The following is a 27,456-nucleotide window of genomic DNA, read 5'->3' on the forward strand; positions in this document are numbered from 1 at the left end:
TCTTTGTAACAAACTCATCTCGGTATTCAATATACAGAAAATGGGTGCCCGACACACACACACACAGTCTCATAATTATTGAAAAACATATTGGGAATAAAAAATAAATCCAACTGTATATGATGAGAAACCTTATTATCGCCATCTGTGGTTCCAATTAATGAAATGCAAATACAAAAACACCAATCTTCCCATTATTTATGCTAATTTAAGAGAATGTCTCAATTTGTTGTCACAAAGACAGAAGTTCAGAATTTTTACATTCAGGGCAAACAATATAAACTCTTTGGGAGATGGAGTTGTACAATATTAGTACGTACAGCCTACTGTAATCTACGACAACAACCTCTGACCTTTGACATTGTTCATGTCATGTTTACACCTGTACTGTAAATGTACTTGTAATTTAAATAACAAGTGGACCATGTTACTTAGTGATAATTTGAAAAATGTTGCTTTAGTAGTTTGAGGCCAAACAAGTACACTTCTGCTATCTCCAATGAGAAACTAACTCTTAAAAAAATGCCAACGTAAATTTATTGAAATAACAATTGGATAAAATTCTGAAAGAATACACTAGGATAAAGATGTCCCGATATGAGTCAGTGTTTTGTGACGTCACTACATGCTGAACCAATGACAGCGCCCATATGCAAATTGCAGAATCTTCTCGGAAGCGGAATCGAGCTGTCAGTGTGGTGGCTACAGTACCAGTACCTGGTGTGCTTTGCATGGGCTACTTCCAATGCGTCGGCATTACACAACAGACAATTATGACTTAACACGAACCCAATAAACAAAACAAACAAACGTTTTGAGGCAGTCAGCGTCGGATTCTTTCTTCGACTGTGGTAAGTAACGCGATGCCAAAGATGCTGCTGCGACTGCTGCTCTTGTCTTCCTTTGCTCTACGTATTGTATTTAACGTACTAGCCCGAGGTTTAACCTGACGATCCTGCAATAAATGAAATAAAATGTATGGAGACACTGAGTCAAACACAAACTGAGTCGATCAGCGTGACCTGAATCTTAAAAAAAAAAACGACTTTCATGTTGTTGTTTTTTTAATACCAGGATTGTGGGGCCAGTGTAATGTGAATGGTGGGTTGGAGATATTTAAAACAACCACCAGACATATATGAACTTTGATTTTGTTTTTTATTTGAGGGTTTTGATCGCAAGTGTTTTCCTTTCGCCTTTTCCATCATGCAGTGTGTGTCCTTGTGGCAGCGAGCGTCTCTGTGCTTGCAAGTCGTGACAAAGAACGCTAGCAGAGGCAACATTAGCAGACTCCCCTGTCAGATCACAACGTTCATTTACTGACCCAAGTGTTGTCAAAAAAAGAAATCAATTAATTGCGGCTATTCTGTAACAGTAAGACATATGTCCACGACTTTATTTACGTGATCTACTGTTAAAATGCAGAAACTAGACGATCTTATTAATCGTGGGTGGGGATTCAGACGCTACAACTTGTGTTAACGTGTTCTCCGGCTGGAAAATAACTATCTGGTCACATATTTGAAGTCTTCATAAGTCATAATTGCTTTATCTCTTACTAAAAGTGCAAAGGAAGGCAGCACTAAATTGCTTGTTGTAATAGCATAATTTGCAGTCTACTAACTAGCGCTGACATTCAGACTCAAAAATGATTGATGGTACTGAATGAACATTTCACACGAGGCAATGTAATGTTGGTAACAACTCTGTCATTTTATTTTTTTTGCTGACCATGTTTTATTTCTAATGTATTGTTTATTTTGCTCTTTAGGTCTGACCACATCACTGTGACATCACACTTTTCCAGTTTGGGAAATAATAGTTTCTTGTAGTCACGCTGAAAACAAGTAAGTCATCCTTAAAAAAGTACAGAAAAGACAGATTGAAGGGAGGGGAATAAAAATTACATTTAGTATTTAGTCTTTTTTTTTAAGGCAATGAAATGTATTTAAAAACAATTTCTCTGAATGTACATGACAAAGTTATTGACTGTGTAAAACGTATATATGTAAGTTAGTTGACAAACAATTCACAAAACTATTTGCACAGTATTATAAAGTCTCAAAAACACAAGCCTACTGTATATGTTTCTGTAATTCATTGCTTAAGCTTGTATCCTTCCCGTTTATTGGGCTGTACTGGTAATGATGTAAACAGGGTCATGAAAACAAATTGTGGCATAAGACTTTGGTGCAATGCTGTGTGAATTTATGCAATGTACTTCTCCTTGAATATGATCATGACAAATATGTGGCTTTCCTGTGCTCTGTGCAGTTCCTCTTCTTACCGTAATATCATCATCCAAGTAACAATTGATCACGATCGTCTATATTTTTCCTAATCATTCATTTTCCCCCCAAAATCCCTAGCATTAACAAATTGCATATTTTTATTTTTTATACTGTACGTTGTTTATCAATTTTTATTTTTTTATTCCAGAGCAATCATGAGCACGCATGAATCGGATGTGCACACCATCGCTCCGGAGCTTCCGGCGATGTTTGATGGCATGAAATTGGCAGCGGTGGCGACGGTCCTCTACGTCATTGTACGCTGCCTCAACCTTAAGAGTCCCACCGCACCCCCAGACCTCACCTATCAAGACACACCCCTCAACCACTTCCTGCTCAAGTCCTGTTCTCAGCTGACCAAAGAGTGAGTTTTTTTTTTTTATCATTCATGCTGTTGCCATGGAAATGTAGATGCTGGCTTGCCATTTGGGATTGTGGCGAATGTAGCACTCAGTCTAGTGACGATCCCATCTGTCGTCAGTGTTCCTTTGTGCGCCGTACATCTCTGTCAGGCTTTGTCGTGGAACACGAAACAACAGGGCCCTATGGTAGAATTCATTGAACAGGAGTTACGAATGCAGAAAATGCATTTTTATGTCAGCTTCACAGCCTGTACAGTATTTGTGAAAAGAATACCTGAACTTTTGAGAGCCAACCTCCTCTTCTATCCCCTAGATCTTTAGCAAGACTCCTTAGAGTTAACCTCTTAAGAGGTAACCACAGGGGTCTGCTTATGTAACCAGTTCATCTGGACCCCTTTGCCTTTCACTCTGCTGCATGTTCAGAAGAGTCATTTTAACATGCGAGTGGATAGGATAGCTGTTGTTTGCCCTAATCTAATCTGTTTTATGATTGTGTTTTTAAGAAGTTATGGATGTTTGTTACCCACAATGGCACATTTTGTGCAAGCTCTGAAGAGCTGGGAAGTTATTAGAGCCAACTACTGTTCGGTTGTGTTTGGGAATGTGCACACAACTGGGACTGCTGCGTGATCAAGAAAAATGTCAAGTCCGCCTTGGTGCTATGTGACTGTTAAGCTGTTTGTGATATGAAGCTTTTTGAAATGGAAGTCACAAGGCCACTACTACTCATCCACATTACAACAAAGAGATGATCCACTTCGGTCGGATTAAAACTGCAGTGCGCCTTCCAGAAACGTGCTGTCGAGATCCGCTTCTGCTTACAACAAACGGCAGAGGCGATCAGGTTACCAAATTGAAGCTGCTGCCTGTGCTCTTATGTAACTGTGTATTTTCAAGGTGCGGTAAATGTTGGAGCCAGAGATGAGAAAACACAGGGACAAGGTTAAAGTGACGTCACGATGAACTGTATACACAGAAACGTGTCTGCTTGAACCTATGCAGAGCATGTAATCACTCTGTCGCTAAGGTTTTCATTGTAATCTATAAAAACAGGACTAATGTTATATATTTTTGTGCTGATCATTGTGTTTTAGAACCAGCCAGCAAGCTTTGTAAACAAATACGGTATGACATAATATGATCGTAAACTCACCGATTTTGTGATCTTGAGCTAAGGTCATGTTATCTGCGTCATGTGCAGCAATCTCAGCAGCCTATTTCATAACTAAAGACTTGAAGTTCATCAAAGGTATCACTAGAATGCCAGCACGCCCAATGAGTAACTTGCAACATGAGCTGTGACCAACAATGTCAAACATTGACGGCCCCTCATTTATCATTGTGTAATCTTCCAAGGGCTGCACCAAAAAGGCAACTGTATGATGACCCAAACCTTTTCCATTGGCATAAACCACCAATGCAAATCAGTATCCTTTGTTTATTGTTATTTATAATGCGGCTTCATGCTTCAATCTAGAGCCATAAAAAGTTGTTGATGGAACTGTTGCTACACAGGTATATTCCACCATTACTATGGGGCAAGAGCGGTCACCTCCAGACGGCACTATACGGCAAATTAGGTCGGGTGAGCGCACCTCATCCCAGTGGCATCAGGAAGTACTTGCCCATGTCGGATGGGGCCACTGCGACCTTTGACCTCTTTGAACCAGTGGGGGACCATCGAACAGGAGGTAATGCAATTGGATTGTGAAGGGTTGTTTGTATAGCTTTTAGCAACGCTAAATGGCTAAAATGTTCATGACTGAAACTGAAAGCAAACAAATGCACCGTTGACATTTTGAAATGATCGTAATATTTTATTTCTACATAAAAAATATGCTATTTTTCCAGGAGTGGGTTGACTTTTTTGCTTTAGCTCGAGAGAACCAGTGTAATCCTTTGGCCTCACTCCCCTTGACTTGTTTTGATCTGCATTAAAGCGGTAAAATAATCCATAATCCTTTATTTCGTGAAATTTCTCTCTGCCTGTTTGACCAGATGACATCACCATGGTGATCTGCCCCGGCATCGGTAACCACAGTGAGAAGCATTACATTCGAACCTTTGTGGATTATGCCCAGAAGGACGGCTACCGCTGCGCTGTGCTAAACCACCTTGGAGCTCTACCCAACATCGAGCTCACGTCACCACGCATGTTTACATATGGTAAATCCTGATCATGGAACCACCCGAATGCATTCTTTTCTGCCCAGAAATCTCATATTGATGTATATGTAACTCAGTAAAATGATCCTCACAGGTTGCACATGGGAGTTTGCCGCCATGGTTGGCTACATTAAGCGGATGTATCCTCAAACCCAGTTGATAGTGGTGGGCTTCAGTCTGGGTGGAAACATTGTCTGCAAGTTTCTCGGTGAGAACATGTCCAACCAGGAGCGAGTGCTGTGCTGTGTCAGCGTCTGTCAAGGTTACAGTGCTCTTAGGTTGGTGTGATTTCTCATTGCTTAATCGGAATCATTCTATGATAACACATTGGTCTCATTTGTTTATTAAGTGTGATTCCATGATATCTACCTGGTGTATGCTCCTCCTGACTTTCTTATCACATACTGCAATTGGCACATAGATGTCATAAAGCAGAGGGGTTGAAGGGTTGCACAGAAACTGACATATTCATAAATGCTTTTGATATTTACACACCGCTAGGAGATTATGGGAGCAAAGCTAAGTGCATACATTTGCCAACAGCTCCTAATAAGAAACAGGAAAGACTGCAAGTTCTTTCCATATGTAAAGCTTCATTCACAACTCTTTGTCGTTATTTCTTCTGTTCATAAATAATTTGCATTTCATTCTTAGTTTCGCCCACTGAGCTGTTTGTTAATGTCTGACGCAGAACTCGGCATGACTCTTTGTCCAATGGATTACATATGACATTGCGTTGTTAGTGCTCACTCAGCATTCCTAAACTGACTTCCTGTCTGTTTGTCTCTCAGGGCCCAGGAAACATTCCTACAGTGGGATCAATTCAGGCGCTTTTATAATTTTCTCATGGCTGACAACATGAAGAAAATAATCCTTTCACACAGGTAACGCTTGTGGAGAAAAGCTTAGTTGCCTTAATTAGATTTGAATAAAAAAAATATTTCGCAATCCATCAGGCATAAATTATGTTTGACTCTTACAACAAATAAAAAAAAAAAGTAAATTGTTCAGAAAAAGATCAAAAAATGTAGTAACTGTTTTGTATTCTTGTATTCCCTAACTTGTCTAATGTAACCCTAACTTTTTTGCATGGTCAAGGCATAGTCTATTTGGGGGAAACTCTGTTAAAATGGTGCCTGGAGATCTTGGTCGGCTATATACAGCAACGTCCCTCATGCAGATCGACGACAACATCATGAGGTACGTTCAAGTTGCCGCTTCTGATCTTCAAATAACACAAATTTCAATCTCTTACCATGACTCTATTATTTCTTTCAACAGGAAATTTCATGGCCACAGCTCGCTCAAAGAGTATTATGAGAAGGAAAGCTGCGTCCATTATATTCACAATGTAAGACACGCCCATTCATATAACGCGAGTTGACATTGTTTCTGTGGTGTTTACTTTATGAATTATAATTGTCTTCTCGTAGGTTAATGTCCCTCTGCTGCTTGTGAACGCTGCAGACGATCCTCTGGTTCATGACTCTCTGCTCAAAATCCCCCGCACATTAGCAGGTAAGCAACAAATTGCCATGACAACCACCTCAGTGGCGCAACACGTTTCGACTATGATTCCACATATTACTGTCGGATTAGTTTCGTTTGTGCTTATTTCGAACCACAAACCTCAATAGAGCAAAGACCAGCCCCGGTGTGGTTTGCAGACAAAATCTCAAAATTGTATTTTTGTGGCCGAAGCCTTCAATTTAAAGGCAGTAGTTTGCAGATGTTTCTTGCTGAGATGACACATCTTGAGGGAAGAATGTCATCCTGCTAGATGACATGACAGACAGCGATCGATTACTCACTTATGTTAGAGATATTTGAGTGGTAAAAAAAAAAAAATCTTTGGCCAAATTGTGCCAGTAGTAGGGTGCAATGTCTGCACTATGAGTTCTAATTTGCCAACTTTTTCATTCTCATCCAAAGTGCCTGACAACTAAGTCAATAGGCTTCTAAGTATGTTGGGAACTGAAGCACTACCAAAATAATTAGGTTAAGAAAAAAATGCAATAAAAAGGGTCTGTTTACACAGAACATACACTTAAATTGCATGAAAATAATGTTAACACTTGACTGTGGCAGCGATACATAAATATATACATAATACAGAGAAACAATTTTATTTTATTCTGAGGCTGTATTCGATCATTTTGTTTTCTCTTTACACTGCTGTAATTCATATCATGTTCGATAAAATGATGGATGATAAATGAGCCATTTGGCTGCCAAAAAATCCAAAGTATATCAGATGAACTGTGCAATGTACACTTGGGCCCTCTAATACTCTGCCATATACAAACCCAGAGGCTATTTTGGAAAAGAAAAGTCCCTCATCTGTTAGGCTTTGTGTAACTGACTTTCAGTCACGTGTCTTTTAAGTAACACCATGACCAGCTGTTGGTTTTAAAATATAATGCAGTCATACTAGGAAAAGGCATGACAGACATCCAACTTCACACGCTGCTACTCTTGTGCGCCAAACTTTAACACAGAGTACACCCACTATTACAACTATTGTTATTATTTTAGCGTTAAATCTTGAGCGTTCCATTTAACCATCATTCTGTGCCTGGTGAAATGATGTCGGAGGGTGCGGACAAGCACTCAAGGCAGCTTCCATGCAGTTAAAAGCCCTGTGGGATCAAAATCACAACTGAACTGAATCAGTGTCTCCCACTAACCCAGATAAGAGATAAAAAAATAAAGACATCCAGGCCAATCCTTTATAGCCGACCGAGAACGCCGCTCCGCTCGGGCACAGCTGCAGCACCCTATGCAAGTTCACGTGGCCATCGGATGAAGATGAATGATTTATCGCCTTCGGGGAAGGTGTCCTAGTTTTGCACGTTATCTTTTTTTAATAAGTCAGATATACTGACAATGTCCAATTTATTCCACAATCACCTCATATTGGAGTTAGCCATCGTGGAACAACACTGAGGAAAGCTAACTTAGCTACTGTACCCAATGCAAGCTTTTGAGCAGCATTCACCAAATTCAAACCCATTAGCATGCTATGTACCCATGCTCACCCAAAAATGTCTCTGCAAGACCCCCAAACAACGAATGTCGTTATAGCTGCAAAAGGAGGAAAAACGACATAGTTTCCTTCATTTTTATCTCCGCAATCTTTTGTGTGCGCTTGTATTTATTTCATGAGACTTTTTCCACTGCATTTAACCTGTCACATTTTTGGCGGCAGAAATCAGCGCTCAAGCAGTGACTAAGTGGTGTAGAAAATGGATGAATAGAGTAGTTGGCAATTTTCAAGAAAGTGTTGGCAGTTGGTTGCCGGAGGAACTCCAACACGGTTGGGGAAAATACATTGTAGCATAATCTTGGTTGAAACAACCCAATTTATTGCAAGTTGATTCTGCTTTCAATCTCACTGAATGCCAAAGGCTTGCGAGGGTGTCCGCCTCAAATTTTGAACTTGTTAAAAATGTCCTCAACTTTATTCAGTTTTGTAAATGTCTTTTATTCCCATAACTCTGATAATTGTTAATTCCAACAGAATTTTGCGACCCTAATTGTGAGATTGTCTAAGGTTGTATTAATGACTGAAGGGGGGCCTCATCTATGGTCTTGACGTCCGCCGTCTTCCGACTGACCAATTGTATTCATCGCCTTAGCGATGAAACAGATTTGCAAACCAAGAAACCCCGTGTACGATAATCCATCTAAATTGTCAACTGGGCCAATTTTACTGACAAATCTGAGACTAGTTTTAATATGAGCTCTATTCTGAGTTGCTATGTCTTTGTCTGACTGTAATCTTTTTTTCTGCTTTATCATACTCTAATTAAAGTCCATGTGGTTGTCCGGCAGTGATATGGAACCATGAGGTCATGGTTTTGTCTGTATAATCCGTCATTAGTGTCATTAGTGGCAACTTTCTGTTCTCGTGTTCAGAGTCCAAAGGTCTGATGACTGTCCGCTTTGTCACTTCCTAGAAAAGAAGCCCAACGTCATCTTTGCCTTGACGCTACACGGTGGCCACCTGGGTTTCTTCAAAGGTGCCGTGCTCTTCCCCAAACCCCTCACCTGGATGGACAAAGTAATTGTGGGCTACGCCAACGCCATATGCCAGTGGCAGAAGCAGAAAGCACCGTGCCAAAGTGACCCCTTGAGTGAGAGTTCCTGCACAAAGGAAAAAGCCTAAAATGTTTCTCGACGTCTTTTTCCCCACTCCCTGACTACATAAGACTCCACTGTCCCGACACTTAGGAGACATGTGGAAGTGTTCCCTCCCTCCTCTGCCTTCTTCTTTGGTGCTGCACCTGCCACACGTCCCCCTTGCCTTCAGCACAGGAACAACGATCTGCTTCTGTAAAGTTGAGAGCAGGAAGCACATTGTTTTTACGACATGTGCTCAGCGGTGACCTTTGATAATGAAGGCATTGACCAAAGTAGTGTGGCCATTACTGATCACTGCTTATCACCGCCATTATAGCTCCATGATGTCTGCTTGATTCAGCATCAGTCATAAATATAGCAAGACTGGGAACCACGTGTAACACGATCATCACGTAGGCCCGATTCAAGCGTCGAAAATTTGCCGTGAACGAAAACAAGTCATATTTTGGTCGGATTTCTGTTCCGCCATCCCTCTTACTGTGTGCATGACACTTGAAGAGGAAGAAAGCACATTTGCTCGTGAGGAGGGATCAAGCCCAAAGGGATCAATCCATGCACATTCCCGCAGTCCCTTTCTATTACTCTGATTCTTTGCACTTTATAGCTCCTCCCATCCCTTCCAAGTTTTGATTTTGCCACCTCTGCTAGTGAGAGGACAACGTTGGGCGTATGTGTGAGATCATTCAGATGTCCTCCGTGTGCGTTGCCTCTTGTTGGTGTCACCGCAATCTATTTCCACAGCTGCAGCTCGAGTGGAGACGCTGACCCACTGCCAATGCTCAGTGGCCAGAGCCAAGCCCTTGTTCGCCGTACCGTTAAAGGGACGGCTCGGCATTGGCAAGCACACTCGCTAGCTTGGCTCGAATAATCTCAGTTGACGAGTTAAAATGCCAAGTCACAAAATGATCAACCAAATGGTTATTTTTGTGGACTGTTTGAACAATATTGGTGATTGTGATGTTGTGTTATCAGACAGTGAACAGTGCACATTTGAGTGACGGATACTAAGATGTAAGGTGAAGGAAGATTTTTGTTTTTTATGGTGTTCAGTGCTCGAGTGCAGCTACTTGAACAAAAAGGAATGCAGTAAATTGCTCAAAATGCAAATGATTAAAACAGGAATTATTAGAGATCTAATTGCAACAATAATACATTTGACCCAAAGGCAACATAACTCCTATTACTCTGATATAAACATGATGATGAGATAGGTTAGTTTATTTGGAAAAAAAAAAAAAGCCGTAACAACTGTGTATATTAAAGATCCAGCACCAATTTCATGTAAAATCTGGTTTTCGTCCTCACTTGAGTATTTTGTAATTTTTTCTTAAATTGTCAGGAAAAAAAAAAAAAAGTAGAACGCATAATTTAGACAATTCCTTTGTCACGAAAGTGAGGAATAATGTATCCATTTCTCAGTCTGGCAAAATATGATACCCCTGTAGCTTCCCTTTCAGATTTTCTTTCTCTCCTTTGCAGTTCATTTTCATTCAAATGTGACCATTGTTTGACATGATACAAAACCTTAATTGCTGAATTTAGTCATAAGATTAAACTAAAAAAATAACATTAAATATAACCATGGCCAATAATGGAGAAGTTTCTCGTTGCCAGGAGCCTTTCTATTAAAATCACTGATACTGTCAGAGACGCCCAATCATTATCATCTCAACCAACGAGAGGCCAATGGTTGATTTGTTTCCAATTCAGTCATCATGAATGAGATTATTTTTTTTTTTGCCTCTTCTAACTTAACAGATCTTTATTTTTTTGTGAATAATTCTTGTTTCCTGAATACCTTTTTGAGTGTTGGTGAGTAATGACATGCGTAGGCCTACCTTGTCTTATCATCACTTCTGACAAAAAACCAAAACGATTAACTTTAAAAAATGAAAGAGTTTAATGAATATTTGGAAAATGTATTTATTTTGAAATCGTCATTAACCCATGGATGGGGCAAAACTAAAGGGACTAAAGGCAATAAGCAATCAGACGAGATTAACGAAGATCAGTGTAATGTAAATAAGACACTGTGGTGGGTGGCTTGTAATGTTATGTACCATGTTGTAAAAGAAAATGTATTTATAAGTGCCCAGTGCATCTAAAATATTTTTTTTTCGCCTATCCTTTTTGGCATTTTGGGCTCATTCTTATCGAGGGGTACACACATCTGTTTGGAGTCAACCTTTTTTGGTATGTGGTTGAGAGCCCTCATTAATAATGAGCCATAGTAAATATGCAGCTTTAATTTTGGTTTTGTAGTTGTTTATGCTGAAATGCCATAAAAGGATGCAAAGGTGATTAAAAAAAAAAAGGTGCACACATTATTTTCTCATGTTGGACACTGGGTATTTTTTATTTTCTTGTTTTCTTTTTCAAGAGTCTTTATAAAAGGAGTTATGATAAAAATAAATTTTGTCTGACAAAAGCACATTTTCTGTTGTTGATTGATTGCGAGACTGTTCAAATATCAACATGAACGTGTTTGTAATTCCCTGACAAATTATATTACAGCAACAAAAAATGAAAATCAAAATTTAATATGGTTAGAAATCCACTGCAGAGCACAGAGGCAGACTACTATATTTAAGATCATACAGATTAACTTATAACTTTATAACATGTCACTCTTTAAGTTGTCCTGCATTATAACGGTTTTGTTTTCTGATAGCATTCATCTGACAGGTTTGTAGGCACAAATTCTGCCAGTTGTAAAGGAAAACATCAAAACGCACCACCTCCAAAATATTAACTGCACATCCCAACAGCTATTTCTCCAAAATCTAAACATCCATTTCAATGATCACCTGCTAAATCTAAATACCTGTGTTCTCAGCACTTCCTTACCGATTAAAAAAAACAGTTTGTCCTATAGCTTCACAACAGAGTGCCTGTCTGATCATCGATGGTCCAAGACGAAGAACCTTCCTCCTTCAGAGAGCAGTGTCCTCTGAGCCAAAGAGCCTGGCGGCGACGGCCTGGCAGTCTGCCACGCAAGCTTTCCCATCAAAATCTGCAGGCAGGATGTCGGCATCAAATTCTTTCAAGTAGTTGTCCAGCTCGTCCCCGTGGACAAAGACCTGAGGTGTAAGAAATGAATGCTAATCATACTAGATGTGGAAGAAGAGGTGCTTCACCCCACCCATCTCCCCATACCCTCTCCAGCAGCTTGCTCTTCATAAAAGGCTTGACCATGTTGTAGGTAGTGGTGAAGTACCATGGCTGGTGGATGACGTGGACCGCCTTGAAACGAGCCGGGAACGAATCCTGCATAACCAACAAAACGACACTGGAAAAAAAAAACACTCATGCACGTGTTGGTTGGCGGAATATTTGAGCGACCTGAAGCATGTCCACCATCTTCTTAAGCTCAGCAGGTTTAATTCCTGAAGCGTGCTGCATGGTGAAGCCCTTGAAATTCTCTATCAGGACAAAGCCATTGATCTGGGTCTCTTCATTCTCAAGCAACTTCTCCAGGATCACGCAGTACGCTCTTAGAATCTGACACATAAACACACGCAAAAGACTTAATGCTGCCCTGAGATGTTTAGTATTTCTTCTTAGTGACATCCAAGATGTTTTTGCCAACCTCATCAAAGGTGATCTCCTCCAGGTCCCAGTTCTCAATGTTGAAGAGCAGGACTACATGACCATACTTGTCCCTGCTGGGCAGAACCACAGGGTAGCCCGCCTCAATGGTGCTGCGGACCGCCTCGGGCGTCAGGTTCTCAAACAACTCGGGGTACTCCTTCCTGAAACGCACGTAACCTACAAACGACATTGCATTCATTATCTTCATCAATGATGCCGCTGTTTCATAGCACGTGCACCACGTGGCTTTTTTCGAACAAGAGACGCCAATTAACATGATTGATTTTCACTCACGATCCTCAGTAAGTTCTCAGAAATATAGTTTGCATTTAATTTGCACACAAATGTTTTCTCTCATCATACATGTGGGAGAAATTGAATTTTTTCTACTCTCTGTGTACTTTGGTGATTGTCATGCTCAAAGGGCAAACTTTTCACTTAGCACAGCGTGTTTTGTTGGAAACCCTAACCCTAGTTTTAAAACCTAGTTTGAAATCCTAACCTCGCTTTAAAACCCTAGTCGGGAACCCTAACCCCAGTCTGGAACTTTAACTAGCGATCCCAAGACTGGTTGGAAACCCTAAAACAGTTTCGACAAAAGACCTCAAACTAAAATTGAAATAACATTTCAATTGAAAAAACATGCTTCGGGTGCCTTTCTTCCAATTTGGAGGGTAATATTGAAATGACATATTAAACTGTCATTTGATATATTTATGTTTTAAATTTCTGACATAATCCATACAATTATAGAAATTCCAAAAGGGTCAATTGTGATTTTATTCCACTTTTTGCAGGAGGGCTTGGTTGCTACTGAGATATTAATTTAAAAAAAATACTTCTTGTAAATCCCTATATTTTGATTTTTACTGTTTCAATCTGCCTTTTTTTTTTTTTTAAGTTATGTGGGGGGAAAGTTCTGAAACTATTCATCTTATCATCAACATGTATGTGTACATTTACTATATTCACTATGGAGTTCAACCAATCAAATAATAAGGATATTGTAATAACTGACCAGTACCACCAGTGTCACTCATGGTGCGCTACTGTGAATTTCCCATCAGTACACTTTGAGTTCACACGTTAAATAATCTTGCTGTCCCAGTTGGACACAAAGGAGGTCTTTGTCAGGGGCTCATCAGAGCCTCCAATTAACAAACACACTCCCTTTTTTTTTCTGTGATGGACAGTGTTCCTGCTAAACTGGAGCACAAAAAAAAAAAAAAAGAGGCCTCCCCCTCAATTACTGAAGTTATCAGTAAATATTTCTGGAATGTGAAGAGATGAAAAATGAAGATAATTACCCTTCATGAGTTCATGGGCCCTGACGACATCAAACTTGCGAGCTCGGAGGAAGCGCAGGAGCAAAGCGTCGGGCTTATCGCCGAGACGCTCCAGCACCAATTTGGCCAGGTCATCTCCTTCGGCTGCCCTCTCCTTCATCATACCTCGTAGGTCCTTGAGGGACAATGCTCGCCTCTCCTCTGTCTCATTCAGCTCATCCTTAGCCTGCAGAGTGGGCACCATATTTTCAGTCATGGGGTCATTGCCATCCAACACCATGTTACCTTTTGCGTCGTGTGGCCCGGCATTTTGTGACATGGCCCAAACACAGGGCCGTGATCCTTCACTGTCAGATGCTCCAGCTTGGATCTCATGGCCTGCTCGTCCTCTGACACCACACGGAATGATCCAGTCTGCTTGAAAAGGAATAAGAGCTTACACTACAACATTTAGACTCAAATTGCAAAATGAAAAAAAATCTGCCATTGAAAGATTTTGTTTTGTTTGGGAAAGAAAGGTTATTTTTGTATCGTCAGTGTACATCACCGTGGCAACCCAGCAGTATCAATTGCCTCATCCAAATAATGACTTGACTCAAATTGAATCTTGAAATGGATTAGCGACTCAGGGTGCATAGAACATATTATTGTGAAGACATTTTTGGACTTGACTTTTTCTTTAATTGTTGAGCCGATAGGGACCCGGAGCGATGCACACCCACTGAGTGACTGGTTAAGCTGCTTCACATGATTATAGAAAAAGGACTTGGAAAGCCAAGTCTTGAAAAGAGGAACAATCAAATCGGCAAAAGTTAAATATCTCACACGAAATGATTTCACTTACGGAAGCCATGTTTGCTTGCGGTATCTGACGGCAGCGTCACTGTGGAGGAGGATGATGACAAAAGTTTTAGTGATGTTCTGTTGAAGTCTTACATACTGCTAAAAGAGATCATTATATGTTGAAAAATAATTGACTATTTCTATATCACCAAGGTTTGCACAAAGACCTAATGGAGAAAATGTCCGTCTTACCTTCAGAAGTTGGAATGTGATATGAGGGCAATGTGGAAGAGACGACCACTAGAGGAAAGTGGACCAGAAAGGGAGGAGGCATCACTTAGTTGCCACCAACCAATTGGCTAATTTGCATAATGCAAAATGAAGGTGGAGCTTGAATGACCATGTAGGAGGAAGAAAAACAATACAATTCATATTTGAACATATACAGCATATATATTCCGTACAGTATCATTGAGAATATTGCCACTGTCTACATATGAACACAGTTAGTATACAACATAATTATAAATAGTTTCTGAGGATGATGAAGTGCATTTTTTTCTCCCCGTCTTTTACTTATTTCATGATTAAATATATTTCTTTGATGATTGGCTGCTTGACATTATCTGGTTCTCCATTTCATTTAAGATGCCAAATAATATTCCTTGTTCCATAAAGCGCAACAACAACTTGAAAACAAATGAAAGAAATTCCACTCTCATTAATGTCAATGGAACTATGAGTGAAATATTTCATGGTTGATATTTTTTAGATAGTTTGCTAACATACAGCTGACAAACTCCTCAAATCTAGCATCTTGACAACATTGGAATTTACATTAAAAAAAACAATCTATTTAACGTAAAAGTAAATTTGTACTGCATAACATTTGAATTTCTCTTTTTGAATTGAACTGAATTGAATGATTGACTTTTCATCAATATTAGTATATCAGAATATCGACACAATCACTAACATCAAACAGGAAATCATATGGGACATTTTTCTCTATTAATTTTTGTGAAATTATTATTTTTTGCTACACTCTATAGTTTTTTATCCGAATTGCTCCATCCAGTTAAGATCATATAAGTGTGTTATTGCCATTGTGTGGCACAGCGCGTGACATGAAATGTTGAGTTTGATCTCAAAATTGTGTTGAGACTGTGGGAAGGGACCACACTCGATATCATGCTGCACATTCCTCTCTGTACATTCCTTTGGAGGGGGGACCACTTTTTATTTTTTCACATTACACATAAGTCATGATGAGCAAACTACCTCATACAACTATGGCTATTTAATAATTGGATTACAATCATTTCTGTCAACACAAAGGATTAAAACAGTCATTGTGTTTAATCAACAGAAAATATTTTCAAGTGATAAGAAATGGATAATAATGATTGGAACTTCTTGATCCTCTCTGACATTGTTATGTAGTATGAACTGACCAGAGTATCTGCAATTTGGCAAGCATGTGAGCGTTGCTTTCATGGAAACAACGTGACTGTCCTGAGATGTGAGAGAGCAGCTTAATGAGCTGTTTGAAGAGTTCATCTCACACCAGAGCTCAATGCTCTACTGGCTCCCTCACACACACACTGAGGCCTCTGTGCTGGCCGACTTACTCTGTGCTATTGTTCGTCAACTCCATATCTCATTAGCAGATTCTCATGAATAAGCGACCTTTCACCTTGAAGAAAAAAAAAATGGGTTAGCAATTTCTTTAACATCAGGCAAGAGTGTTGATGTTGTACCATTTTGCAAAGCATGTGATGAGTACAAAACCCGCAGCTCCAATAAATTCTGGATTTTGCAAAAACATAGAGACGGCAGTACAATTATTTAAAAATTATTTTCAACCATCCAATTGAATATGAATACACAACAAATATAAGGGTGTGTGTGTGTGTGCAGACATTAATCTTATAAATTCTAACTGATTTAATGGGTGTCCAAACTGAGGCCCGCCAATTGCGGCTCGCAACAAATTATATAAATGGAATTGAATATGGCATGCACTTCAACTTTCAATCGCAGGGCACACAGAGAGAAACCATCTGCACTCGCACTTACGTGCAATTTGGAGTGCTCAGTCAGCCTATCATGCAGGTTTTTGTAAAGTGCCCAGAGAAATCCCACGCAGGCACAGGGAGAACATGCAAACGCCATACTGGGAGGGCTAGAACTAGAATTGAACCTGCAACCTCTGAAATGTGAGGCAGGCGTGCTAACCAGTGCCCCACTGTGCCACCCACACATAATGTATTCATTCATTCATTCATTCATTCATTCATTCATTCATTCATTTTCTGAATCGTTTAGTTAGAATAAATTCAGATATAAAACACAACAACAAATATTCATAAAATCATTATTTTAGTGCATGAAAATAAACATTGAAAGCATTTGAATAGTTTACTTAGTTTTTTGTAATGAGGCGGAACACTAACGTTGCTTTTCATCCACTTGCATTGTAATACATAAAGAGATCCAGTAGGTGGCAGTATGTTATCGTCAACGTTGCATTGATTGTATTACTAAGGATAAACGTTTTTGCACAATTACATTCAATTACTTTCAGCAACCAATATTTGTCTCGGATCTGATAAAACTGATCTCACAGTAAAGACTGGATAACCAATATTGTTACAAATACTTATTTATCCATTTACAAGTTCATAATACTTTGTATAAAAATAAACCACAAATTCCACAATGCTGCTTGCATAGGGTTTAGCAAGTAGCAATAGTTATGGCTTTCATCAGCTGATGATGATGATACCAAATGTTTAATCGTCTTATCGTATAATAATACAATGAGACGATCAAATGCACATCACATTGACTAGTTTGACTGGATTAAATACACATCAAATTGACTAGTTTTGAAATTAAAAGTCAAGGATGAAAACTAAATGGAGGGTACTTATCCACTGTACGGTGCCCAACAATTTAAGTTACTGTGAAAAGGGTATCAAAAAATCTTGCAAAATCTTGAAGTTATTTACTCTACATGATGGTACGGAATTTAGCAAGGTGATTCTGATCACATGATTTGCTTTCACGGGCCATGATGTGGCCAGCCAGCTCTGAGCCCCCCGGCCTTGAGTTTGATGCCCCTGTGCTTCAAACAAAAGTGTTTCACATTTCATTTAGAATAGGGAACAGGACTTTATGGCTAAATGGAGAACTGACCCCTGTCATTTACGCAATAGTTCACATTTCACCTCAGTTGTAGAAGAGAACATGACTTTCAAGTGTTGGAACAAACCCTGTCAATGAGGACTTATAGTTCCTCAATTGCAAACGGAATTGAACACAAAGAAGGCTCTTTGGATCAACACTAAGTGGGATATTTCTTATCATAATATCTAGACAGTTTTATGTACGAATTTATTATTCGTATTTCTTATTCTCACGGGGGTCGTGGGGTTGCTAGAGCCTATGCCAGCAGTCTTTGGACAGTTCAGGTACACCCTGAACAGGTCACCAGCCAATCACGGGCACACCATCCACATTCACAATCATACCTACAGACAAATTCAAGTTAATTGTCCTTAGATTACGATTAATGGTTGGATATGTAGTGTATGCTCTCTTGTTTCATGTCTCACAAGGCTAAAAATCATACACTGCTGTTGAAGTGGTTTGATCAATTTGTGAATCTAATTTGTTTTGTTCATTTTAAATCAGTACATACAATCTTTCTCAGATATCAATGTTGTATTTAAAAAAAAATCACAGTTTTTTCTTGATTACATTTTCATTTTGGGTTTTAATACACAACGCATCAGGAAGAGTGCCTGCTTTTAAGCAAGCTCACAAAATCTCATTATGAATCATACAAGCAACAAAATATTACTGAAATCAAAAATGGACTAAGGCAATGTCATAAAATGTCAGTACAAATCAAATGTCATGAGGTCAGAGATAGGCTACTAGAAGCAAAAAAACAACAACAACAAAAGAACAAAGGAAAAATAACTTTGAAATTAATTATGTACGTATGTATACACGTTTGGAGGCACTTGTAAGGAAGCAATTATCATTTCAATCAATAAGCCAAAAGTAAATGGACACAAACGTAGTTGCTAATAATGTGACTCAATTGGATAAAATACAAAGTATGATACACACGGTAAACATCTTCAAGTTCAAATTGTTTGCCAGTGACATGTGAAAGTTTAGATATGCTCTGTTTACTCTTGACTAGCTTGGTTATTAATCAAGACCTATTCTTAAGTAAAACAACATATACTTATAAATCAATCTTGAATTATCTTAAGAAGTAAACAGAAAGGTCTAAAAATATATATTAAAATCAAGCAATGTGAATTTGGTCCTTTAAAAATGCAGAGTTGGACATGAAAAGTCAAGGACCTACAATACTGTCATAAGGTGAGGAAAAAAAAAATGTTAACTCCATGCTCAGAACACGTCAGATGACGTCAAACACAAAGTCAAAATCTTGACGCGCAATCCCGACCTCAGCCCACGAACGTGAGTCCGGCCATGACGGCGAATCCCAACAGGATGAAGAGCACCTTGAGCAGTTGCTTCCCGGGGGAGTTGAGCTCATGCGGGAGGATCTCGAGGAAGGTGATGTAGACAAAGGTCCCAGCCGCAAGGCCCTCCAGAACGGATTGGATGAGCGCGCCGGCCGCCAGCTGGGCCTCGATCACGCTGATGCCGATGGCGATGCCCAAAGGCGACATGACGGCGAACACGACGATGTAAGCGGCAACCCATGCGGGACGAACTGCGCTCTGGACCAGCTTCACTGACAGGCTGAACACGATGATGCTCTTGTGGACCAGTATGGCGATGCAGATTTCCAACACCTGGAGGATGAAATGTTTTTTTTTTTTTATTCATTTCATTAGACTGATTGTGTTTGCTATTCTTCCTGTGGATAGTTGCATTTTGTCTTGAATCCATTTATTTTTTTCAATCATTGTGAATACGCGTCAGGAATAACGCCCGAAATGAAAACATTCACAACTGTATCGCCGAGCCCTATTTGACAACTTTATAGTGTCATGCTAATCAGTTAACAACAATTTAACCTGTATTTCTTCCCCATTTCAATTTATTTTAAACCGACAATGAAAATCAGGAAGATATCAGTTTGGTTTATTTTGCACTTTTGGTAATGTATTACAAATGAATTCATCTCAGAGAGAGTTGTGACTGTTGTGTCTTTTATCTCAAATAAACTTGAGGTCTTCCTTCAAAATGATCTATATATCAAAAGTAGGAGTAGTGTCGGTTACTTAGTATCGTTATCAGTGATTTCTCAACCTGTGGAATTACTAAACGTCACTACCCAATGTATACAAATGAACAGTCACTTATTTCATATGGCTTCTCCCTCAAACTGGGCTGACATGACCAAAACAAGAAACATGGTATGATGAAAAGTCACACCATGGGAACTGTTTGAAATTGATGAAACTGCACAAAGAAACGCTTTCAAACGTATTTCTACTTAAGAGCCGGGAATGAAACCTATAGCTGAAAAGTCCTAAAGCAAAAGAATTTTGAGGCTGCACAGAGGGTCCTATATGACCACATGACAAGACTTAAGTCCTATGACCGCAAGATTACTTTCTTGCCAAAGCATTTGACCCAAAGCTGAAAATGTACTCACTAGCCACAATTTATGATACACAAAAGCGGTATCAAATTTGATAGCTGTGAATACATTGCAATACAGCACTGGCACTCCTGATGCACTGGACAGTAGAACTGTTAGTCAAGACTCTACAAAAGTACAATAAAACAATCTGACAAAACCTGAGAAATCAAATCAAATCGGAGTATTATCTGCAACCTTGAGATCATCCAATGTCACAAAATGTCATTCCTCTTTTATTACCTGTGAATCAGTATCCTGCAGGCCGATAGCAAGCCCCTCGAACACGGAGTGGAGTGACAACGAGAGGAAGAGCATAAAGGAGCGAAAAGGCGAGTGGGCCTGAAAGTCCACATGGACATGGTGGCCGCTGCTCTCCAGATCCGGACTCACGGAAGAGGCGTGGACATGGGCGTGGCCGTGGCCATTCCTGTTGTCCTGTATAAGTGGGACTCTCTCATTCCCAGTACCACTATTCTCCCGACAGTTCAGAACGATCCTCTCCAACATGAGGACACCAAAGAAGCCGGCAGCGATGATGAACATAGGAAGTGGGAAGTTGACCTGTAAGAGACAATGCGATCAAGCCTTGCCATCATAAAGTTTTGCTCAAGCAAATACGTAGATACTGTTCAAATGAAGTCAATCATATGAAATACATGTTCCTGATATGGGAATAACATCACACACAACCACAATATGATTACAGCTTACTGTCAAGATCCCTTATGTAGCAATCTTCTTCTCACAAAAGTAACAGGTAGGCAGATTATCCAGCAGGCTGGCTAACTGTACCTCGATTGTGCTGGATGATGCAAGGGCAGCATTGATGTCCGCCAGGTAATCTGGGATGATATCCAGCAAACATGCTGCCAGAAAGACTCCACCGGCAAAGCAGCTTATCAGACTCAAAACTGTGCGGTGAGTCTCTGAAAATGCAACATTAAAAAAAAAAATCAGAAATCAGAAATCACACATGGTCATGCAACCCCCCCTGGTCTCTGCCCACAATCTTTTTCTGACGTCGTAGATTTGTTTACAGATCCTTCTTATAGTGCTCAGAGAGAAGTAATATTTTCACTTCCACACTCGATAGTCTAGATGCACTTTGGACAAGTTCACTATGACAACCACCTTTGTTGCATTATGAAAATATACAAACATTTATTATGCCTTTGGGCTACAGCAGTCATTGTCAGGTCAGGTGATCCAAACCTTGGGTAGAACCAAGTTTATATTCATGCATAAAAACCACTGCAGCAAATCCCAAATTTGTATTTAAAAAAAAAAAAACAGCGTTTAATTCCCTGGGTGTTAGACCCACGTAATTGATAATGTACAACAATTGATCAAATCACTGACGATTAATCTAACACGTGACTCTTCACTGAGTAAAAAATCATTCATACAATCCTGCCAGATCTATCAGAGTCCGGCTTAAAAAATAGTTTTGGTTATAAATTAAGCATTCGTTTACCTGTAATTCGGTCAACGTAATTTAAAAATTAAAAGCAAGAAATTCAGCGGCCGTTTGTCAAAAATCAATAAGTGCACTTACCTGTCCCATTTGTGTTTTTGAACCAAGCGACACTCGCCGGGATGAAGCCGAAAAAAAGGGTTAAAAGTAACAAACCGACCAGAGCGCCTATTTTTACTTGAAGCAAAAAATCCATAATGTGTTAAAGTGTCAGACAGAGCCTCGCTCCCCGCCTGACCTACAAATAAGTTAGTTGTGAAAACTACATCAGGATTGTTCGTCAACACAAACACGGATGGACGGACTGTGGACGAGTCGCTGTTTCGACGGTGGCCGACAAAGGTCGAAAAGGAGCCAATAAAAACACACACACAAGGAGCGATGCTACGTTAAGAGGGTGCTTGAAGCTGGCCTCCCACCCCACGCAAAATTTGAAGAAAATAGTCTGTGCGTTGTTTGTGCTGTAAAAATTTTTGTTTGTGCTGCTACGTTTTTTTTTTAATTACGAGAGATTATTTTAGAGGTCATCGAGCCCCTCTCTGCTCTAAATGAACGTTCGTTTGTGCTGGCTTGTGCCGTAAATACCTTAGTTTGCGCTGCTACTGTTTTGTAGATATTACACATTTAATTTACATATTAAATATGTTACACTATAAAATCGCATTAATTAGGACAAAAACTATAATCGAGGAAAGCTTTTGCATCATTTTATTATTATTATTATTATTATTATTATTATTATTATTATTATTATTGTTTGGGGGCTACAGGCAAGTGGCTGCCTGCAGTAATACGCCTTTGTAAGGAAGAATTTTAATTTAATATCGGCAGTTGAAAATGAACGCGGCCACGTTGCCACATCCAATATGGCGAGGACTTTGACGTGACTATGACAGTAAAGCAACTGTGGAAAGTAGTGGAAATACTTACAAATCACATATTTGTATAAGTACTACGTCAAATTAAAACTCAAGTTAAAATTAAATGTTCTCTGTTTGTACTACTGTACAATGCAATACTGTAGTTGCAAAACGGCCACCAGAGGACAAACTAACACCAAATTTCAGTTTCTAAGGACCGGAATGACGTTTATTTCACGCGCCGGAACTGCCGATCCCGGACCTGGTTGAACGCTGATGTGTTACAAGAAATAAGGAGTGATTTTCTCTGCGAGTTTTCGATGAGGTAACATACGTATTAAAGTTGTTACGAGGACAGCGTGTTGTAAGGGGACACAGAGGAAGCGTGCACAAGTATCTCGCTGAGAGATCATGGCGGTGAGCTTGCAACATACTTGCACTTTTTCTTTCACTGACTCAACTGTCCGACTATGCACATTTGGACTATGGATTGACATATCACCATCAGTTTTTATCCAGTCATTTTGTCATTTAGTTCACTGTTGTATTTAATGTATATTTAAAATCATTTAAAAGCAGCAATTAATTTAATGACATGAAGTGCTTATATGAAGTTATTAATGACCCCCCCACCCCCCCCTCTCTGTCTCTCTGTCTTTCCAGCCCAAAGGCAAAGTTGGTACTAAGGGAAAGAAGCAGATTTTCGAGGATAACGAGTCAACTCTCAAATTCTACACAAGAGTCATTCTGGGAGCTAATGTATGCAGTAATCTTAGTAAATGGCAAGATGTCCATTCATAATTATTGATAATAAGCTGATGCTTCTTTCTTTTGCTGTTTCTCAAGCGTACTGTTGGTCAATTGTCTAATAATATGAATTATGTGCAGGCCATATATGTTGCTGTAAATCTTTTCATCTTCTACAGTTCATCTACTTTTTGGACATGGGTGAGCATTATGTCTATTGATATGCTATTAGAAATCTTTGGCCAACTATTATTTGAAGTGAATTTTTTGATGTTTTCATTTTCATGCAGCTGCTATTCGCATTTGCGCTAGCTGTGTACGTTGGGAGCTACCGCTCCATGTCCACGATGGCCAAACCAGTGTTTGCTGATGACGGAAGTCTCTTTGATGGAGGAATAGACTTGAACATGGAGCAAGGAATGGCGGAGTAAGTGATCACAGTACACGGTACTGTCTCACCATAAAACATTTAAAAATTGTATGTAACTTGTTATTAACAAGTTAGATCATTAAAATATATATTACATTAAATATATATATATGCTTTTATCTCTACCAGGCACCTAAAGGATGTTATCCTACTCACAGTGTTTGTCCAAGTCCTCAGCTGTATCTCTTCATATTTTTGGTATCTGTGGTTGCTGGTAAGAGTTTCATTTTTACTCTCGACCCATGTACATTTATTTGATTCCTTATTTTAAAGAGAAGTAATGTTCGCGTTGTTTGCCAGGCACCGGCACGCGCCGCTCACCTGCTTTGGGTGAACATTCTGGGCCCCTGGTTTTCTGCAACAAGCCAATCGGCACCAGAGGAAGTGAATGAGAAAAGACAGAGAAGACAAGATCGGCGACAAATGAAAAGATTCTGATACTGCACAACTAAAGAAAGCAGTATTTTTTTTATACACAGGATCTATTGTAATCCTAAATTATGACATAGAAGACATTTTGTTGTTAAATTAAATGCAAACCTGATCTTGTCATCATGTGATTTCCGTGTTTGTTTTCTTCCTGCATGCAATCCAGTTTCCTTGCTAAATGTCACCTGTCTTGTAAAGGTGTCAAATGTCCACTTTGCACCTGTACATTTTTATTTTGTGTTGCGCATAAACATCTAACTCATACAAGTAAAATTGAGTTCCAAGTCATATTATGCTGCAGGAATGTTTTTGTCTTGATTTATTTTATTTTTGATTAAAAAATTGACGATACTCAGCAGTTTGGCTGTTTGTTGATAATGCAACCATGCAGCCATTTATATTTTTTTATTTATTGTTTATTTCTTCTGCAAGGCTACGTGGCACAGTGAACTAGTGGTTCGCATTTCAGCCTCGACTTTCGCCCCCTAGTATTTGTGTGTATTTTCTTTGGACATTTGCATTTGCAATTTAGAGAAGACTCAAATGGTTATTGTTGTGCGCAATGATTTGTCTTTGCTATTGGCTGGAGACTAGTCCAGGGCCTCTCGCTCAGCTGGGAAAGGAAAGTTTGGTCATTGGAATAAAAGATAAAATAATCAATTTAAAAATAATGTTTTTTTTTTGTTTTTGTTTTTTTAAAACATTGTTGGCAACTTATCCAAATCTGGCATGGGGAGGAATCTTTTTAGGCACAACTCTATATACAGTAAATAAATATAAATGTTTATTTTTTACTTTAGCTGATCATTTATGTCTTTGGCTAATTATAGACAGTTGACGGATGGCAATAGTTTTTTTTCTGTTCGAGACATGCCTTGAACCTAAAAAGAAAAATCAAAGTGACTCCATCCACTCCCGAGTTGATCTGGAGAGCAAGGAAACCAAATTCTCAACAGCTCAAGCTGTGACAAGTGAATGCATGTTATTTGAGTGTAGGTGATGACTCCATTCCTAAATAGAGACTTTGTTAAATGTATCTTTTACGCATAAACAAAGTGTGTCAATGATTGCACTGTTAATGCAAAGAGAGGGAGTAGGCTGGTGAAATTCAGATCCATCTGCAATATAATTACACATTTCTCTTGTAATTACATACGCAGCCGCTTAACTCAACAAACCACTACCTCCTGTTGAAATCCTTCCACTCAGTTTGAAAGTCAATTGTTGCAAGAAAATAAAAATACCAACAAAAATCAAAGCTTGAAGTTAATCCATTCCATACAGTCATTCGAACAAGCTCATTTTAGCTAAGGTCATTCTTCTCCGGAAACTTTTCCAGGATAGCTTGCTTTTGCTTTGTCTGTGTCCTGCCCTGTGGTCCAATCCCGTCTCTATTATAGGGTTGTAAACAAAGTAACCAAAATGAGAGCAGTACTGCATCCAGTTGTCAGGGCCAATCCCACATGTGGCTTGTGAGAGGGACCAGGTTTCAGTGTAATTTAGCACTGGGTCTCCTCACACGCATGTTTGCCCAACCCCCCACAAAATCACCAATATATAAATATAGTACGTGTGTGTGTGTGTGTGTGTGTGTGTGTGTGTGTGTGTGTGTGTGTGTGTGTGTGTGTGTGTGTGTGTGTGTGTGTGTGCACAGAACACCGAGGCTTATTTGATATTTCAACCCCACTCTTCCACGGAGCCGGTCTTACTAGGTTCAATATCGTAAGTAATATTTTCAATAAAACGTACACACAAATTTATGTTCGTCATCCCACTTTCCATTTCATGCTGTTGGAGCGAAACACGGAGTGAGATGGATCCCGTGATAATTTACAGCATATGAGAATCCTTGGCCGCTGCTTGAAGTTGGAGAGAAGAGCAAAAGGGAGAGCGTCTCATGCGCCATGGATGGCTGTAAAAAAGGGTTTCTCCTGACAAGATGAAATAAGGAGGTTGAAAAAGCATTCCATTTACAAAGCTTGTCTCAGATTCTTTGGTTGCACCTTTTTCAAAATGGCCTCAACTGTTGCAGTTGATTCAAGATGAACAAGAACGTAGAATGAATGACCAGCCACAACAATACAAGAACTGTATCAAATAATGTGGCAAGGACTTCAATTGATACAAACGGCTCATGGGATATGTTTATTGGTTTTCCGTATATAAGGTGAAAAAAAAAGCTGGAACCAGTTGATGTTTTTGTCTGGTTGAACCTAAAAGAAAGTGACCTTCACATTTGAAATCCTTTTAACCTGGGACACCAGACGTAACAGGAAATTGAGGGGGCATTGGGCACTGCTGGAGCTTTTGACCTTTGAACTGCAGCCATCCTTGACTTTGAAGTCAGGGGAGAGAATCACAAGCAATTACAAGCTGTGCTGAGTGTGTTGCCTTCAACATTTGGCCCCCTCTATGTAAACAGAATCAGAGCTGAGAGTATGTTTGGCAATGTGTGGGTGTTGGCTCCTTCAATTTGATCAAGCCCTACTTCATTTTGACCTTGTTTTTACTCTGAAACACAATGACCCCAACAGACTTCACGGAATTTGAAGAATAATACTTTGTGTAACATCAAGCCACAAGTTACTTCCCCAGTTTAATCTGATCATCTGCTGATGATTCCTCCTGTGTCCATCTTGGCAGCACGCACAGTTTTCTCATTGTCTCCTTAAAAGGAAGCTGTGGTCAAACTACTGAAAATGCAAAATAAAAAGGCAAAAAAAACCTTCTCAGCATATTTGGGAAGTTACTGATGTTAAGTTGCCATAGTAACTCTGTTTGGCAACATCACCCCCGCCCCTGCCATTAAGGATTTAAATTCCCTTGTTGGTCTATTAGTCAAATAAATAAATAAATAAAAGGTCTCTCGTGAGCGACCACAGCCATTAGTCGTAGCAGTGGCGCCACTGTCCACATGACTCCAGCCTGCCCGAGATCTTTGAAAGGGGACCGGCATCATCACACCGTGGTTCCCTTCCTTTTCCTTTTGTTTTCATCCCGTTTCCTTCCTCGTTTTCTTAGACACTGTCTCCCCACGTGGAAGTAAAAAACAAAACAAAAAAAACAATACTGTGAAAGTTACCAGACTTACATCTACATATATGACGACCTTTACATTCTGGACTTTGGTGGTATACTGTAGGAAGGATCACAATGATTGATGGTTAATTAAATTCCAACTTCTTTCATAATGTCCCCAAAGGCCGAAGAAGCAAATGCAGCATCTATGTACAAAGTAAGGGCAACAGAT

The 27,456-nt window shown here is 39.5% G+C and overlaps 4 protein-coding genes across 4 annotated transcripts; 2 read left to right on the forward strand and 2 right to left on the reverse strand.

Moving 5' to 3' along the window:
• The first annotated feature begins 695 nt into the window (after window positions 1–695).
• LOC147059016 (monoacylglycerol lipase ABHD2) lies at window positions 696–10,224 on the forward strand. The gene is made up of 11 exons (XM_085908235.1): window positions 696–851; window positions 1,772–1,847; window positions 2,440–2,655; window positions 4,169–4,344; window positions 4,652–4,819; window positions 4,914–5,097; window positions 5,611–5,703; window positions 5,918–6,019; window positions 6,101–6,170; window positions 6,253–6,337; window positions 8,779–10,224. The coding sequence occupies exons 3-11, from the start codon at window positions 2,447–2,449 to the stop codon at window positions 8,985–8,987; spliced, it is 1,296 nt and encodes a 431-aa protein (XP_085764361.1). The 5' UTR covers window positions 696–851; window positions 1,772–1,847; window positions 2,440–2,446; the 3' UTR covers window positions 8,988–10,224.
• A 1,671-nt stretch (window positions 10,225–11,895) lies between these two features.
• LOC147059017 (retinaldehyde-binding protein 1-like) lies at window positions 11,896–14,692 on the reverse strand. The gene is made up of 7 exons (XM_085907192.1): window positions 14,684–14,692; window positions 14,125–14,253; window positions 13,861–14,065; window positions 12,552–12,730; window positions 12,305–12,463; window positions 12,119–12,229; window positions 11,896–12,042 (listed from the first exon to the last, which is right to left on the reverse strand). Exons 1-7 carry the CDS (start codon window positions 14,690–14,692, stop codon window positions 11,896–11,898), a joined length of 939 nt encoding a protein of 312 aa, XP_085763318.1.
• Window positions 14,693–18,302: 3,610 nt separating this feature from the next.
• slc39a1 (solute carrier family 39 member 1) lies at window positions 18,303–22,091 on the reverse strand. Its single transcript, XM_085908216.1, has 4 exons — window positions 21,822–22,091; window positions 21,059–21,192; window positions 20,507–20,827; window positions 18,303–19,469 (listed from the first exon to the last, which is right to left on the reverse strand). Exons 1-4 carry the CDS (start codon window positions 21,934–21,936, stop codon window positions 19,116–19,118), a joined length of 924 nt encoding a protein of 307 aa, XP_085764342.1. The 5' UTR covers window positions 21,937–22,091; the 3' UTR covers window positions 18,303–19,115.
• A 712-nt stretch (window positions 22,092–22,803) lies between these two features.
• On the forward strand, window positions 22,804–24,557 carry tmem208 (transmembrane protein 208). The gene is made up of 6 exons (XM_085908217.1): window positions 22,804–23,017; window positions 23,264–23,359; window positions 23,489–23,548; window positions 23,638–23,774; window positions 23,907–23,991; window positions 24,078–24,557. The coding sequence occupies exons 1-6, from the start codon at window positions 23,012–23,014 to the stop codon at window positions 24,213–24,215; spliced, it is 522 nt and encodes a 173-aa protein (XP_085764343.1). The 5' UTR covers window positions 22,804–23,011; the 3' UTR covers window positions 24,216–24,557.
• Window positions 24,558–27,456: the final 2,899 nt, after the last annotated feature.

This window comes from Syngnathus leptorhynchus, chromosome 3, assembly GCF_054491065.1.
Source record: "Syngnathus leptorhynchus isolate UIUO chromosome 3, UIUO_Slep, whole genome shotgun sequence".
NCBI classification, from domain to species: domain Eukaryota; kingdom Metazoa; phylum Chordata; class Actinopteri; order Syngnathiformes; family Syngnathidae; genus Syngnathus; species Syngnathus leptorhynchus.

Bases quoted from the DNA above. Each gene is read 5' to 3' on its own strand.
- LOC147059017 (XM_085907192.1), bottom strand. The intron at 12,731-13,860 runs GTAATTATCTTC...TGTCGTTTGTAG, and splicing joins GGCCCATGAACTCATGAAGG to GTTACGTGCGTTTCAGGAAG. The intron at 12,043-12,118 runs GTATGGGGAGAT...CTTACACCTCAG, and splicing joins AGAGCAAGCTGCTGGAGAGG to GTCTTTGTCCACGGGGACGA.
- tmem208 (XM_085908217.1), top strand. The intron at 23,549-23,637 runs GTGAGCATTATG...ATTTTCATGCAG, and splicing joins CATCTACTTTTTGGACATGG to CTGCTATTCGCATTTGCGCT. The intron at 23,992-24,077 runs GTAAGAGTTTCA...GTTGTTTGCCAG, and splicing joins TTTGGTATCTGTGGTTGCTG to GCACCGGCACGCGCCGCTCA.
- LOC147059016 (XM_085908235.1), top strand. From the start codon at position 2,447: ATGAGCACGCATGAATCGGATGTGCACACCATCGCTCCGGAGCTTCCG. The intron at 2,656-4,168 runs GTGAGTTTTTTT...GTTGCTACACAG, and splicing joins TGTTCTCAGCTGACCAAAGA to GTATATTCCACCATTACTAT. The intron at 4,345-4,651 runs GTAATGCAATTG...CTGTTTGACCAG, and splicing joins GGGGGACCATCGAACAGGAG to ATGACATCACCATGGTGATC.
- slc39a1 (XM_085908216.1), bottom strand. From the start codon at position 21,936: ATGGATTTTTTGCTTCAAGTAAAAATAGGCGCTCTGGTCGGTTTGTTA. The intron at 20,828-21,058 runs GTACAGTTAGCC...TGTCTCTTACAG, and splicing joins CATCATCCAGCACAATCGAG to GTCAACTTCCCACTTCCTAT. The intron at 19,470-20,506 runs GTAATAAAAGAG...TTCATCCTCCAG, and splicing joins TGCAGGATACTGATTCACAG to GTGTTGGAAATCTGCATCGC.